The 17,031-nt window shown below is 41.2% G+C and overlaps 1 protein-coding gene across 1 annotated transcript; it reads right to left on the bottom strand.

Moving 5' to 3' along the window:
* Positions 1 to 110: 110 nt before the first annotated feature.
* VCPIP1 (valosin containing protein interacting protein 1) lies at positions 111 to 16,493 on the bottom strand. The gene is made up of 3 exons (XM_050318376.1): positions 13,586 to 16,493; positions 8,335 to 8,421; positions 111 to 5,346 (listed from the first exon to the last, which is right to left on the bottom strand). The coding sequence occupies exons 1-3, from the start codon at positions 16,278 to 16,280 to the stop codon at positions 4,475 to 4,477; spliced, it is 3,654 nt and encodes a 1,217-aa protein (XP_050174333.1). The 5' UTR covers positions 16,281 to 16,493; the 3' UTR covers positions 111 to 4,474.
* Between the last annotated feature and the right edge of the window lie 538 nt (positions 16,494 to 17,031).

Genomic DNA, 17,031 nt, shown 5'->3' with positions numbered 1-17,031 from the left:
ACGTAGAATATATTTTCAGCTCACTCATTCTGTAGCCAAGTCAGTGTTAATTAAATAAGCTAATGTGTGAAAGACTAGATAAAAGTTGCACCTTATAAAACAAAAACAGATGTTTTAACTTATAGTTTTAATATAGCAATCAAAGAAAATTCCAAATACTGTACAGTGAAGTGTAGTATAGTACACTATATACTGTTATAATACACTATTGTTACATTACAGATAAAAAAATCAAATATAATTAGTACAGCAATCACAAATAAAACAAACCAAACCTTGCTGGATAACAGCCAGTACTGTGAAGATGGTATAGCTTCTATGCTAATTTATTTTTAATTCAACATGTAAAGCACTTTTTAAAAAGTTTTTTTTCTAAATATATACACTATTTTAATTCCTATTTATACATTTTAAATAGCATTCCCTCCTAAAAGTGCACTCTTTCATTTCTTGGCAATAATCCTCATTGAACGTAAAATATTTCTGAAAATACCACTCTTCTTTCAATCTTTTATTGCTCAACCACAGGCATAAGGGCTCAGAGGGAATCCTGCATTCTAAAGATCTTAAGCAAATTCTTCATGAAGCTAAACTGATATCCACAAGCAAAACAAAGAAACCACTCACTGTTGTGGTTAACAAAAGGATCAACTTCGTATTCATATTATTATTTTACAATAGCATGTAGATTCTGATTTTTGAAAATGGAGCCAAACAAATGTAGAGATAACAGTGGTATCTTCCTAAATCATTCATTTTCCATACAATTCAGACCGAGCATCGCTCTCCCAATTGTAAGCATACAGTGGATTTTATTACCTGGCATTTTCAGAGCACTGAAAAAGTAGCAAGCAACTCTGCTAACCCTGTGACAGTGACAACAGACTCTACTTTATCAAAGATTGCAAATTAAGTATTTTGGTCTTGAAAGCATGCCTGCTGCACAGGGCTGTCAGCACACAGCCCTGTGGTGGCACTGTGCCTCTGTGCCTCTGCTGGAGTGTTCTGTCGGAGGCAACATCTAGCTCACATTTTGGAGCCAGCAAGACTAGTAAGCTATATGGGACTCACAAAGCCAACAATGCCCACTGCTGTTTTGTGACTACAACAGGGAAGACATCCCAAATATATTTCTTTGATTTCATTTGGAAAAAAAGAGAAAAAATTAGAGAAAGTGCACTATCAAAAATTCAACCTTACTAAGCAGCCAGCCATTTGAAATAGTAAAAGTCTTACATTTTCCTGGAAAACTGATCTGTTCTCCTGAGGTTTCCCATATGCTCATCAGCAACCTAGTATATTTCCCTTTTTATTTTCATAAGAGGCCTGGATTTTCAGTAACCATCTTTCCTTTAGGTTATACATACTAAGCCATAGTAAAGTTTCGGATTTTCTAATAATGTGTTTTCTTTGACACAAGATGCAGTGTAGAAGATGGTTGGTCTTTAGACAAGAAAGTAATGCAGGTAGATACTCAAAAAGAATTTAGAACCATGGCCTCTTTCCACAGGTAATTCAGTAGCAGGAATTTGGGTTGGTTCCTTTTATGTTTTAAGAAAAGGGCATCCTTCTTGACATTTGAAAAGTCCTATTGACACATCTTCACATCCACAACGAGCCAACGTCTTCCCTGCCCTTGTGCCCCATCACCATTTTCCTGACTAACAGGGAAATCTGACAAGCACAAGTACATGGGTGCTCCTAAGACAGGCACACAGATTTGCCTCAACTTACATTTGCACCCACTGCTAACAACCAAACGAAACATCTGTTCCAACTTGCACTTTGGTGTTCTTTATTTCACTTCTCCAGTCACACATCTCACCGCCATGTAGATGAAGTTTAGGTTCACTTCAGAGTATCAAAAGCCACCTTTCTCAAAACCACTGATACTAAATGCATGGGAAAGCCACATGAAATAAGAACACTGCAAAGAAACATGCACAATCCTGCTTTACACCAGAGGAACTCAGACCAGTGGATCTTGTGACTGACACCATTTTACCATTCCTTTGAGACCATCTTTTTTAGGAACTGGAGGGTTCTGAACTACTTGACTCCAGTGGGCCCAAGACAACACTAAGGGTGAGTCAAACAGAGCTATTATCTGTTTCTACTTCTAGTTAGTTAAGAAGGAAAATGTCAAATTACTGCTGAAATGGGAAGTGTGTCAAAACTAAACCAAGCCTTCCTCTTTACACAGTAAAAGGCACACAAACTTCTGCAGTCTTACCAGAATGGCATGAAAGAAGTGAGCATTTTTCATTGAACTAAGGGTGATGTGTAATAAACATTTCAATTTCTTTCAAACTTAAAATTCTCTCATATACACTGCCTATAATTTTTTTCAGCCAAGGAAGACTTTTTTTCTAAAGAAAAGGTTAAAACTTTCAAAGTGATGGTTACCTGGTCTAAACTGCAAGAGATCCAGGAGATTCCTCCCCCTCAACCTCTCCTGATTTAAACTCTTTCCCAGGAACATGCACTGCTATAGTTTTCAAAGCTTCACACAGTGACAAAGCACAAGCCTCTGCTCAACATTTTCTATATAGATGTAGCCTTCAGCCAGCTAGACTGATTCATGGGCGGCTAAATGTTTTCAGAAGTCATGGCAGGCTTCCAGCTGCTGCATGTGCATCCTGTTTCTCACTGAATAAGCCCTGCCAGTTAATCAGTGCATCAGCAAGGTCAGTTCTGGTGAGCCAACTATCTCATACATTCCAAGCTTCCAAACTGCTAACTTACTGGGTAGCAATTTGAGATCTTAACATTTTTCATATTTGTGAAAAGGTGTTCCTTAATTTTTACTTCTAAGTAGTGTACTAAATAATAAAGTATTTGTTCCATCTACATAAAAAGTTAACCAACAGAGGCATTTTAATTTACCTTGACAAAAGAGAGGGGCTATTATTTCAGTGACTTGCTTCATTTCAGTTTTCCATACAAAAATAAATCCTCCCTCATGGGACATTTTATCATACTAATGCTCAGAACTGTTTAAGTGACTAGAAATGTAAAAAGTGAGGAGACTTTTCTGAGTACAAACATATACAACACAAACCACATTAGTGAACTGATAAAAACCCACATGTGCACAAACACAGACTTCAGTACTTAAATGCTCTTAATTAATTTGAAGCTGTATTTAACATCTTTCATCCATTCAATGTTATTTCACCATGAGAGGAAGCAACAATAGTGCATTTAAATATGACTATGAAGATAGGAAGCAAAGTGCAGTATCAGAAACACATTCCATCCTTAGGGAGCAAGCACAATGGCTGCTTCTTAAAAACTAGCACTGCAGGTCTGATGAACACACTACTTAAGTGGATACCAGCTATATTATCACTGATGCAGGGAAATCTGCATCACAAACTGAAGTGAGGCTGAGAGAGGTGGGTAGTCTTTAAATACACTGAAACAGCATGTATTCCTTGTTCCCACAGAGTAAACACTGAGCTTCTAAAAGCTCGATTATCCCCCAACATTTTTGGATAATGTATGTTAGAGTAATTTCCTTCCAATAAATTCTTAATTTGCTCTTAAGAGGGCAGCTGTTATTTAATTTTTGACATTTCTAACCAATGCTAGTAATCCAAGTCTTTCAGAAGAAATGGATTTGCCAATGAACGTTTGTTGTTTATTGAAATTGCCATCTTCTCTCCTGTAATTGTCTTAAAAGTTGAACACCTGACTACCTCGGTATTTGGGAGGAAATAAAGACGTGCTATCACCTACTAACAGAGCACCAAAATGGTTGTGTTGGCTCAGACAGCCATGCATAACCACACCACATTCACTTCATCATATGCTAAGTAGCCTTTTTACTAACTTTCTTAAACTGACAATATGGAGAAATTAGAGTTTACTAAAGTTACACACATTCCAAGATTTCTGAGAGGCGTAAACAGCTCTATGAATGAAAAAGTTACTAAATTGGAGAAAGTGCCAGCACAATGTAATTAAAAGTACTGTATATGCTACATTATCAAATTTAGCAGAAGTTTAGTTTCACTTGCTTTTTGAAATTTACGTATAATTCATGTTTATAGTGTATTTTTTACTGGAATTAAGTACCTGGGACAGAATTAATTTTGTCACATTTCTAGTTTTGCCTGTTCTAGCCTTTTCGGCAACCTTAAACTAGCATGGTAAGAACCTTGCATGGGCTTAAATTTTAACACATTTAAGGAATTAAAAATTACAAAGAATTTTCAAGAACCCACGTGTACAGCAGATATTCATCTCAGTGCATTTCCTAATAACTAATTTACAGGTAACAGAGCCAGCCTGGGCAGCAGTATGGTAATATTGAAAGCTATTGCCAATCACACGCTTATCATGCACTGAATAAGATGATATAATCTTTGACATACATACAAGATTTAATAACTAATCACTTTGTGTGGCCCAGCCAATAAACATTACATTTGAACAGTAATTTCTTCTACCCTTATTAGATTTTAACCTATCAAGAGTGATCCATTGGCTCAGTTGCATTAGTGATTCCTGCATCTTGACTATCCATCTCCTCAAGCTCCTCAACAGAATTTCCCTTTTGTGCTTTAGACCTTGCAGGGAATGTTGTTCCCACAGAATTCACCACGTTACCATCAGTTGATTCGGTATTCAAGTGTTCAGTACCACCTGGTGCAGAAAATGATTCGGGTAAGCCAGCCTGAAAGCTCCCAGTTTTAGCAGTTGAACTCACTGCCTCTACTTTCCTTTGAGATACATCAACTGATGCTGACTGCTCTGTATTCTGATCCCGCAAATGTCTATCCATTGAAGCCTGAATAGAAGAGACCATTTCCTGCAACTTTTTTCTCTGTGCCTCAATCAGAGTGGGGTCAAGCTGCCTGCTGTCTCTCATTGTCACAACTCCCGGAGCAATTCGGATAAGCTCACTGTTACCAGAAGCAGCTGTGAATACAGAAGGCTCAATTTTAGCAGAAGGACTGAAGTCCGTTTCTGTGCTATGCTTTCTTAAAAGTGGTGTTTCCCTGGCTCTTTGATCATGTTGTTGACTACTAGATGCAGTTCCTAGGGAATGGCCCTTTCCTTGAAATGCAGTTACATTATGTAGTTGTTCAGATTTCTTTTTCACTACTCCACCACTACCCAGCTTCAGCATTCCGTGTGAAGGACTCGCTTCCCTGCTTCTTGAAGTAGCTTCAGCTCGCACTTGACTTAAGGCCTCTTTAACCAGCTCTTCAACGTCAGGACCGATTGGAAAGTGCCCAGCAGCATCCACACACAGCTCTAATCTGTCTTCTGCTGCATTGTACACAAAGTTTTTACCAGGCAGATGTGGAAAAGTGCAGTGCTTGCCATCAGCCAAACCTACAGAGATAGAAAAAGTTATTCAAAGTGCCAACATATTTTGAGGTATGCTCTGAACACACAGTAATTATTGTATTTAAATTTACTGCACCAAGTATGTAAAAAAACCCACACTGAAAGTTACTACCATGAGAGAAAAAAATTGGGCTTTTATGCCACACAATAGCAACCACAGCATGTTGCTAAGATGCTGCTGCTGCCTCCTATGATGACTCTAATGAAGAGATAATGCTGCAGTATTACTAGATAAAATAACCACCTCACTGCAACTTGCAGTTCTAACACAACAGAAGTTAAAGAAATAGAATATGCCTGCAGTAACACAAACCAAGCCAAACTCTATCACTACCACCATCCCACATTCCCACCCAAAACAAGACAAAACCAACCAAACAAACATCAAAACCAGAAAACTCCCAAGGAGCACATTTCAAAACACTATCTGCAGAAGTTCTATTTAAGACCACTTCCATACTAGTCAGAACTGTAGTAGGATTTCAGGGTGTGAAACAGTTGCTAAACCTGAGGAATTTCAAATTTGGTATTTTGTCTTCTTCTCAGAGAGGAAGTGTTGCTAGATAAACAAAAGTGTTTCAAGCTATGTTTAGTAGTCCTGGAGATTATAACTATTAACCTTTACAAAAGAAACATAAGGCATAATATTTTTGGTCTGCTGTTTGTTTCACTGTCCCACTTACAATTTGACCAATCTGTAAAAACAGAAAGTTCACTAGATAATTTTAAGTTCTGAAGATTCTCTGTGTCAAAAATGGACAACATTCATTTTTAACAGTTTATCATCATAAAACACAAAATAACTCTTTCAACTCTGTCCCATACAGGCTGTGGTAAAGCAATAAGGTAAATATGAATATAAAAATAAGGTAAAGCAAATTCAGCTTCCTGTGAGTTAAAAGCTATCTGCAGATGAAAACTTGGCTGCAGCCACTCTCTTCACTTTAGTTTCATCAGCTATGCAAGGAGAGCTACAATGAAAACAACACTGTTTAAAAGGTGCCAGGAGTAGGTAAATTATTGGGATTTTTCCTCACATTCATAAAATTCTTGAAGAAAACCACCAAAAATTATTCAGAAGGGAAGAAACACATCAACTAAATTCTAGTTCTGTGTTATCAAATACAATGCACTCAAAATGAGTATTATGGGCATCAATGAAAAATGTCATTCAATAATTTGAAATGTTATTAAACTGTTTTCATACTGATGGACCAAATGACCAATCTCACTCATCTTCCACAGCTTCTGATTCCACTCGCGCAGCTGCAGAGAATCTACAAATAGGATTTTATTTCAAAGAGTGTCAGATGTGTAGCTCCTTCTTTATATATTCATGGAAGCCAATAACAAAACAGCCAAAACACAGAAAAAAATTTACCCTCAAACACCTACCTGTCTAACTCAGCCTGAAGAACATATTTTAAGTACATAATTTACCAGCTTATTTGCCAAAGAGGGAGCTGTAACAATTCCTGTGATAGACCAAAACTGCCTCTGAAACTGCAATTCTGAAATCTCAAAGTAAGATCTTAAACAATATCTATTAAATCAAACTTCAACTGATTAACAGTACCTACACTTGATAGAAAGCTTTGTTCCAAAGATCCAGGACAATAGCTGCATTATTACATTAACTAAAATATTAAAAATAGGTAAGGGGCTTCTTTAAGTGGAAAGATTAGTCAGATCCTTGCACAATGGAATTGTTGTACTAGTGTGCTAATGCTGAAATAGAAATTCTACCTACCAAGGTAGTGTAAAACACCTGCATATGTAGAAATGCAATAATGGTCAAATACAAACTGTCATCTCCCACAGCCTTATTGCTTACCTCGTCAGTTCGCAAAAATTACTTGTAAGTCAGGCATTTTCTGTAAGTTAATGACCAGCTGGGTTATCCCATGGATTCATTTCAAGTTCTCAACTCTGGCTAGTCATCAATTGGTCAAAAATGCCCTTTCCAGCAGGCAATGTATAAACTATAATTCACTTGCCATAAACATTACACCAGTCCTTACAAGCACAGTAAAAAAAATAATACTAAAAGGAAACAGATCTGCCATAAGGCATCTGCACACTAATTCAATTACCCAGGCTAATAATTCAATGAGAGGTGGTGGGCATTGAATATACCTTGTATTTTAATTACTGCAAAAAGGACAGAAATTACATGGTAAAATACCTGTTTTCAGAAATAAGTAAGATAAGGTTGAAAAAACTGCCAAAGAACAAATCAGACAGTAAGAAAGAAGTAAAGGAATCATTACAATAGATGAAATCACAAGAGCTGAACTATGAATGTAAAGACTCAAACAAGAAAATAAACTTTAAAGGGAAGAAAATAATTGATTGGTACTTTCTTCTCTAAAGAAACATATGCTATTCTTTGTAGGTAGTATTTGTAAACTTAGAAATCAAATATACTCTAACTACTTGCTTGGTTAGTCTGCATAGAGCCCAAATGTGATATTCATCAGTGCAAGAAGGGCATGGACAGCTTTGCTTCTGAACAACTACCTTAGGAATACGAATTTAACCAACAATTTAAATTTAAAACTTGCAGGACCCCATACAAAATACTAAGAAGACCACTAGAAATAAACTCCTTCTAGTAAGTGTTTTAAAGTATAACAGCAACAGGTCCTACGTTTTTCTCTTTGTTTGATCTTTATAGGAGAAAAGAAGTTTTTAAAAAACCTGTTAACTTATTCTGGTCATTTTGTCACCAAAAAAAAATTGTTTGTACAATTCAGTAAGCAAAAAATTCAGAAAATAAGAGGTTTAAGTTCAAAGAAGTAGGCTAAGGCTCTGAAGGAGCATAAAGAGTTCCACAATATTATAAGAATTAAAATGTTCTAGAGTAATAAAATAAAATAAAAATACATTTATGCTTACAAGTGACTCAATATCAATTTACAGTTTGCAGGATTTGAAAGCAGAAGGAAGGGATAAACGAAACCCCCAAAATACCTGTTGTTTTCTTCATTATGCTGTAGAATACTCCACCCTGCTGAAACAACTGAGGAAGGCCCTTTGCATAAGACCAAACATCTTCTCCTGTAAAAATCAAACACAACCATTAGAATTAAATAGTCATATTTTAATATTACAGACAATGGCTGAAAATGGAGCTCCTTGAATCAAGAGCTGAGTCCTCACTGTCTTCTATGCAATAAAGAATTTGAATTTTTACTGCAATTCACAGAATAGGAGCTCAAGACCTTGAGAAACTTTCAGAAAAACATACCACTGTCTGCAGTCAAATATCCTACATGTTCTAGTACAAAGGTTCCTAAATTTAATTTGATCCAAATTTGCAGCTCCTGGTTCTTTGCCAGGCCCTAAACACCAGTCTTCATTCTCTTCCTACCCATCCTTTCTACATTAAACTTCCAAAATTCAAGCACCATACCCTTGCTCATTAAAACATTAATTCTATATCTCTACACCTTCTCAAAAATCAGAGATCAATTTCACAGCTGCCACAGAGCAGCTGAGACACAAACGTCCACATAGGCAGCTGCATAGAAGCTGTGTCTGTACCTTGCTTTTCTTAAGAGTTAGAAACAAAATATCAACAATGAGGCCCCAGCAGCCCTGTGTAACTGGCATTTTTCAAAGAAGCCAAAAATGGCATTGAAATGTGACAACTTTAAATGATGTTGAGAGAAAGAAGGGAAAAAAACCCAAACAACCTAGACTATGTAAGGAAAGGAATATAAGGAACAGAAAAAATGGGTTACAGTGACAAGAGTATCAGTGACCTAAGAGAACCTGCTCAATCAGTTCAGATCTGCATTTTTGCCTACACCCATTTCCTCATTTTGCTAACCACTTACCTGCTTCAGAGAAGTGATATGTGATGCAGCTGTCAAAGTAGTGCAAATGGAAAGTACTGATAAATTCCATTCTCCTGATGCAGAAGCAACTACTGTGCATATATGTTTTCAGAAAAAAATTCCTTTTCCCACTTTACATCAAACATTTAGGGGAACACACTGAAGTACTTTAAATAGAACTTGCCCCCTTCTTTAGGCAATGAAATCTCAATTACCACATCTCTCAAATTTCTATTAAGATTGGAGAATCTTCAACTATAGTTAACTGGATGTACTAACTACTTAGAATAGAAATAGCTGGAATGTGTCAGCCTGCAAAATATTAGCCAGTAATATTTCTTTGCTTGCTGTTACAAGCAAAATAAAAGTAAAAACCTATTTTTAATAGCTTCCATATACTGAACTTGCTCCTTTTATTTCTGACTTGCTCCTTTTATTTCTTTACTGCATATCCCACATGGTAACTGTGGCTATTTTCCTGTTCCACTTGCCTCAGGTGAGAAAATATATTTCACCTTCCTGACAGTGGTATTATATGCTACATCATGCTTTGAAACCATTCAAGCCATTCTCCAGCTTTTGCTTCCACTCCCTGACAGGCATGGGAGACATGGGACTCCATACGCTTCCCTGCTCATCTGTTCCCCCACCATGATTCTGTCACTCACCTCTCCTCTTCAGGCATTATTCAGGTCCCTATTCTCTTACAAAGGTACAGTGCACATTCATCATGTTCTGTCTTTAGACATTTTTAAAGACAGGAGGCCTAAACAATCCAATTAATTTTGAATACATTCCCTCGAACCATATATGCTTGGGCTCACTGCATTCATTTGCACATCAAGCTCACAAATTTGGCCTTCGCTTCCTAGCAAGAACATCCAGGTAGTAAACCAACTACTCTTTTTTCTTATTTTCCATGGTCTATTGAAGGAGGTCTTGTGTCACTGCTACCTGCATCTTTATTCTCATTTGCAATTCAAAATGCATATCCCTATACACAATAGCTCCAAAGCATCCCTGCTGTGGCTCTTCTGAGTCCTCCTGATGGTTTAAACACTGCCCACAGGAATCAAAATAACCACTACACTGACAGGTAACAGAATACAGCTGTCAGTCCACCCAAGCCTGAAGAGGCCACAGACAGCAGCCAAACAGTGGCTGACTCCACACTAAGGACTCCTTTACTCTTTTATTTGAAGGTCTCCCTTTCCTTCCACAAAGAAGCAGCCCAGTTTTAGACATTAGCAACATTTTCCAAGCAAAGATTCCCTATTTGCTGCAGGCATGATTTTTAAAGCTTTGCACAAGGGAAGTACCACTGTTTAGTTAGCCTTTTATGCAACACTAACAAGGACTACATGCAGGAAAGCGTGGACAGCAAGGCTCACAAAACAAAAGCATCAGCTGCTGAAAGAAATACAAACTAACCAGGTTGTTTTGACAGAGATCTCCCATTGGAAGACAAAAAAAAACCACAGTTGCAACTGGACTTCCCCAGATCAGAGGAACCAGTATGTGTGACTCAACTAAACTACATCTGAGGTTTGCAGAGCTTTGTTGTTAGTTGGGTTTTACCATTTGTTTTGGTTTTATTTGCCATGGCAGTGAAGTGTTTATAGGTCACAAGTTAATTTGGATGATCATTTAGTTAGATTAAAAACTCCCTCGAGACACTACATTTATCACAGAGATTATGTTCTCTGCACTGTTCCCACTCCAGTACACACTTCCCCAGACCAGATCCCAACTCCAGAACATTAAGGTATTACAACAAATCAAAACTATCCTACCCACAAATATGCCTTTTCTGCTGGTGTAGGTTAGTCTGCACCTGCTGCAAGCCCAAGATTGTCACTTCATACAGCAGAGAGAACACAAAGAAGTGCAAAACAAATAAAAAAACTCAGCTGATAAACACAGGTTTTAAAAACAAGCTGTTTAATTCCAAGAAAATCCTGGTATCAATTAATAAGTTTAAATTAAACTTGGTTATTTTGATTTTTGTGCACTGATGAATTCATCAATGAAAAACAAACCACTCAAAACAGGTTCATCATACTTGGCTTACAGGTATCCACAGTGCCTCTGCATGGACCTAATTAAATCTGTTTTAAATATAACACTTTAAATATGTTAATGTAAAATTACAATTCCTTTAGTCTTTTCCCTATAGAGTTCCGTATCTTGAGTTAAAAAAAGAGAAAGCTTTACAAAAAATCATGCATAATATGTTAAATAGTCGAGAGTCACAGTATCTAATTTGCCAGGGCTTTTTTTAAATTATATACAGAAAAATTAAAGAACATGATCTAAAATTCTAATAAGTTAACTAGCTGAGACCAGAAAAGAAAAATCTTAGTAACTGAAATACAAAAGAAGTATTTCAGCCCATAGGAGACTCTAAGTGAAAGAAATGCTTTTAAGCATCCAGAATGAATAGTTATGGATGTTTGAAGACACACTTTCACTAAAGACAATTGGGGAAAAGAAAACTGTATCTGGCCCAGCAAGCTATTTCAACAGCTTCTCCCCACTACACATTCTAATACGACTGTTTTACAAGAATGCTTTTAGCAGAACAAAGTTACAAAGCAGACTCTCAGAACTTTGCTGCACAGTTTTTAGCACTACAGAAATGTAATTGGGAAACACTAAGGCTTCTTGTCCCAGAAAGGCTGAATATAGCCCCCTGAGGAACTGCCACCCCAAAACTTTTTACAAAGTGCAAGGACTTAGAAAGTTTTCCAGAGTTTGTTAACCCATTGAAAAATCACAAGTGTAAACAGGCAAGTAACTTGATTTTTTTCTACAAATATTTTTAAAGGAGAATGAAGACCCAGGGAGAAAAGTGATGATACAATAGTAGCATCTTATTCAGTAGCTGCATAAGGTTTTCTAACTGGTTTATCTCTTGCTGCCACTTTTACTTCTATTAGTAATGCAAAATGGATGCAGTCAGAGAAGGGTGAGGTAAATTCTATTCTAACCTGTGCTCTGAAAGCAGAATCTAACAACAGTGAGAGGCAAAGACAGAAACTGATTCTTGCACACAAGATCAGCTCACAATCTATGGATAAGTATTTGAAAATAATGACACACCTTCATACTGAAGTTACCAAGATACTTTTAAAGCACATTGAAAGTTTTTTTTTAAGCTAAAGCAAATAACTATACTTTCAGCAATATTTCCTTCAGACAGGAAAGCACTGTTTTAAGCTTTATCTCAAAATTAAGACAACTTTTAAACCTAACCTCTTCCTGCACTTTGGAACGGGGTTGTAAATGTCAGTGTGATGAGGTGAGTAGTGATTCAGCACCTTATCTTGCAAGAGACACAGGAGTACACCATCACACTTGGAAAAGAATCAAAGTTCTGCTTGATGAACTTCTGACACACCACTCGGTGATTACGTAATTGTTTCGTTTCTGAGACATCACATGCTTTAGCCACACCAAATCCCTCCAGCAAGAGAGAAGGCTCCCACAAAAAGAACCCAACCTGTAAACATGGTTCATAGAGCTGAATGTATGATAATTATTGTTCCACTTCCTGCCAGGAAGCAGCAAGAACTGTAAAACCTGATGAAGAAAGTACACAAACGAAGGTCCAGGTCTCCAGAGTTCAAAAAGCAAAATAAAAACCACAGGCACCTGAGAAAAGCCCTTTCATCTTGAATTATTAGGAGATTTACATGACTGATAATTTATAAGTATACCTTTCGAATCCTATCTCCACCTTTAGGATTCAGATCCATGTTTAGATTCTTTCAGTTTCTCGTCTGCTTACATTCTGAAATAATAGTTTTCCCAGCTCTCTAAAAAGACCAAATCTTTATTTAAAATTAGCAGATTAGAAAGGGACAATGTCATGTTGATTTGCTTAAACCAACACAACTCTCTACGGAGAGAAATGCCAGGATTTCATCCTACTACTAAGGTGAAAATGTGGTCCTCGGACTTCCAATGAGCAGACACTCAGCATCCCCTTCTCACCTCTGCTATGAATTTATCTCCTGAAACCTGAAGGAGAAGTAGGAAAAAAGAGAGCATGTAGCTCTCACACATACACTTCAGATGTGTGCCTAATGAGAGACAGGAAAAACCAGCAGAGAGCCAGGACAGCACAGGCAATGCAAGTACTTCTAACCAGTAATTTTTAAAAGAGGACTTTATAGCAAAGAAGGAACTATCCCATATACCTCATATATGCATTTTTAGAAGCCACTGACAGCGTGTTAAATGCACTTCTAATAAAGGAACTAATCTTCTCCATCATTGCAGAATGAAAAAAAAAATATACGTACGTAACTACAGTTTGAAAAAATGTTATCTTCTACTTAAAAACATTATTTCAAAGTACAACATGAAGTCAGCCTTACCCATGAGTGTTGCCAGAAGACAGAGTGAATACATCTCCTTATCCACTTGCTCTTGCAGATCCTTTGATGAGATTTTACTGGTCACAGCAATGTCTTCATGCTTCACAGCATGGGCTGAGTGTGCTGAGGCAGCCTGCCTGCCTTCCTCCTTACCCTTCAGGATTTCTATGGCAATCCTGTCACCATGCTGCAAAGGAACGGGCTCGTTTTCCATGCCTTCTTTGGGAGGCAGAAGCTCTTTCGGAGGAAAGCCGTAGCGAATACATTGCAAATAGGGAGGAATATTAAATTCTCTCGCTATGCCTTCCTGCAGTTCCAAGAAGGTGGTGGTGCACTTCAGGGTAAGCATCGACTGCCTCCCATCATTGGTGGTTATTCGAATTTTCTTTTCTTTTGCAGATGTTGGAGAATACGGGGTTTTGGTTGGTGTAGCAGGTGCAGACGATGGCCCCTCACGAACAGTCCCGGGAGAAGCAGTCCTGGGTTGCCCTTTATGCTCTTGTTTCAATTTCTCACTTTTCCGCTTCTGCATTACGGAAGCTTGGTCCGCAATGTTCTGCTGAATAGTTCTTTCAGCTTTGCTCATATTCAGCTCCTCCTTGTGCAAAGTTTTTGTCTTCTGTCCAGTCAAAATAATTTTGGTTGGAAGTTGCGACTCTAACTCTTGTCCTTGCTGTACATCATCAGCTCTTTGGGCGTGAGCACCATCGATATTTACAGGGGTATAGTCATCGGGGTTCTTTTTGGCAGTTTGATGCAATATTGTGTTGACAACTTTCTGAACAAGAATCTCACTACCAAATTCACCAGGGAAGTGCTTGGTAACAAGTTTCATGGCGACATCATACACGTTGCTGTTCAGAGATGTGTCACTTTCGTACTGGAACCAGTAGACCGTCTCTCTCACCACTCTTCCACCCCACTCTAGAGTAATAGGAAAAGCTTCAGGTAGATTGTCATATTCTTTACCTTCCCAGTAGTGCTTGAATCCACAGCCACATTTGCCACCTGTAGACTTAGTATTAGTTCTGTCTCCATCGATATATGAAACAGACCCATCCTCTCTGACGCGGCGCATTAAGTTACCGTGACACCAGTTACAAACAGTCAAATTGCTCAGGCCATAGTCTGGTACCAGCACATCCTTCGTGGGGTTGTAAGAACACACCAAACTGTTCAGGGGAAAACTGTAATTTTTGTCGGGCCTTAGTTGGCCATGGGTGCTTTTTGCCAGGTTATACAGCTTCCCCCCGGGAGCCAGCCACTCTGGGGGAACGTGATGCTCCGAAAGGGCCCCGCAGATGAGGCACCTGTGAAGGCGGTTGTCCATCACTGCTTTTTTGGCAGCTGCAGTGACCTCTTCAGGCTGGACCCCTATTACTCCAGTCCTTCTGTAGAAATACTGATGCACGTCAGCTACAAGACTGGGGTGGATACCGTGTTTACTCATGAAAACCTCCTCCATCGCAGCAACAAGCCTCATCAAGTACTTGTCCTGCAAACTTCTGTCTCCTCCAATGATACAACCACCGTCCTCCTCTAGCATGATGTACTTTTTGATGAGGTCTTGAGGAACTCCCCAGGCTTTAGGAAGTAGCTTCCTAGGCAGTTTAGGTAAAGCAGCACCTTTTATTCCAACAAGAGGAATATAATGGTTACGTCCTGAGCTACTCCACGCAATGCAGATCGGCTTGTTCAGCATGCCATCTTTTCCCATGCATTTTTCCAGGGGTATCAGACCAGGGAGGAACGTCGCGGAATAATCTCCAGAGCTTCGCATTCCACTCAAGGAGTCTAACAGGATTATGGGCCGATGAAGCACGTTGGCCAGACCAAAGATGTGAATATTCCTAAGGCCCATTGGCACACCTTCTGGAGGAACAAACAAAGGGTCACATTCATTGATAATGTCCTCCCACTCTGCCGCATCGATAAAGTCATGGAAAAGTGCCTTGTAGTGACTCAGATTCTCCTCAAAATGCTTCTTTAGATTCTCTCGCAGAGCATGCCAGAACAGTTCCCTGCCAACCAGCGCCCGCGAGACTGCGTGGACAAGGCAGTGGCCATCGCCATCCACGTGGACAGGGATGAGGCACTCTTGACTGTTGTTGGCCTTCTTGATGTCTTCCAGGGTGTCGTGCAGGTAGATGAGGCTGCCAGAGCGGTCCTTCCCATAACCGATGGTTTCGACGTGCTCCGGCTCGATGAGGAAGGCGCGGTCGCCCAGGAGGGAGCAGTCAAAGATGTCTCCCTGGTTCATCTCCGTGAGGAGTTTGGCTTTGCCAGTCTGCTTGTCCATCCCGTAGCGGGCCAGGATGGGGGCCAGGAGCTTGCAGTGGTAGTTGGAGAGGCCCATGACTTTGACGAGCTCGGTGTTCCTGCGGGGCGGGCCGGCGCCGCTGACGCCCAGCAGCGCGTTCCGCAGCAGGTTGTGCAGCACCAGGTCGGGGTCCGTCACCTCCTCCACGGCCAGCAGCTGCCGCTGCTCGTGGCGCCGCCCGCAGTCCGTGCACTCGATGCTGCCGCTGCCCTGCGGCCCGTGGGCCGGGAAGAACAGCCGCGCCTGGCATTTGGGGTCTGGGCAGGTGCCCGAGAAGATGCGCCGGTCCCGCTTCTTGGAGGCGGCCGGAGGCGGCGGCTGCGGCTGCTGCTGAGGGGACGGCGGCGGCGGCGGCGGCTGCTGGGGCTGGGACATCGCTCCGCTCTGCCCGGGCTTCACCCGCACCCGCTGCTCCGCCGCCCTCACAAGCGCATCCCCTGCGCGCCGGACAAGGACCGCCGGACAAGGACCGCCGCCCCTCCCGCCGCCCCTCAGCGCCGGTGCCGCCCGAGCACCGAGCGCCCCCCGCCCGACGCGGAAGTGCCGCCGCTCTCACCGCCCCTCGGCCGCCTCAGTGCCCGCAGCGCCGCGGCCTCGCGCACTTCCACGCCGGCGGCGCACGCGCAGCGCCGCGGGGGCGGCCGGGAGCGGTAGTACCGCCCGGCGCGGCCGCCCGGCGTGGGGAAGGGAGGGGGCCCGCGCGAGAACTACCGGGACCGCGAGGCCGTGCGGCGCAGGGAGGCGGGCGGGGCAAGGCCTCGCGGGAATGCTGGGAAGTGTAGTCGGCGGTGGGTGGGCCGGGCGGGACGCGCGGGGCGCTCGGCGGCGCTTGTTGCGCTTCCTGCGGCAGGCGGGGGCACGGGTCTGGGGGGACACCCCGTTTGTGCATCCCTCCTGTGTCCCCCCCGGGTGTGTGATCTGGGGTGACACCCCACGTGTAACATCCCTCCTGTCCCCTCGCCCCCCCGCCTGGAGGGCGGGTCTGAGTCTGGGGGCACACTCCGAGTGTACAGTCCCCCTCTGTCCCCATCGCGTGTTGAGGCCGAGGTGACACCCCACGTGTACATCTCTCCTGTGTCCCCTCGCCCCCTGCATGAGCACGGAGACGAGGGTCCCTCCCGTGTCC

Source organism: Myiozetetes cayanensis, unplaced genomic scaffold, assembly GCF_022539395.1.
Source record: "Myiozetetes cayanensis isolate MyiCay16 unplaced genomic scaffold, myiCay2020 scf1, whole genome shotgun sequence".
Taxonomy (NCBI): domain Eukaryota; kingdom Metazoa; phylum Chordata; class Aves; order Passeriformes; family Tyrannidae; genus Myiozetetes; species Myiozetetes cayanensis.
This window is presented reverse-complemented; position numbering and strand designations above follow the sequence as displayed.

Coding starts and splice junctions, on each gene's coding strand:
- VCPIP1 (XM_050318376.1), bottom strand. CDS start 16,280: ATGTCCCAGCCCCAGCAGCCGCCGCCGCCGCCGCCGTCCCCTCAGCAG. Junction 8,422..13,585: donor TCTTCTGGCAACACTCATGG/GTAAGGCTGACT, acceptor TGATTTTTACAG/GAGAAGATGTTTGGTCTTAT. Junction 5,347..8,334: donor CATAATGAAGAAAACAACAG/GTATTTTGGGGG, acceptor CTATCTCTGTAG/GTTTGGCTGATGGCAAGCAC.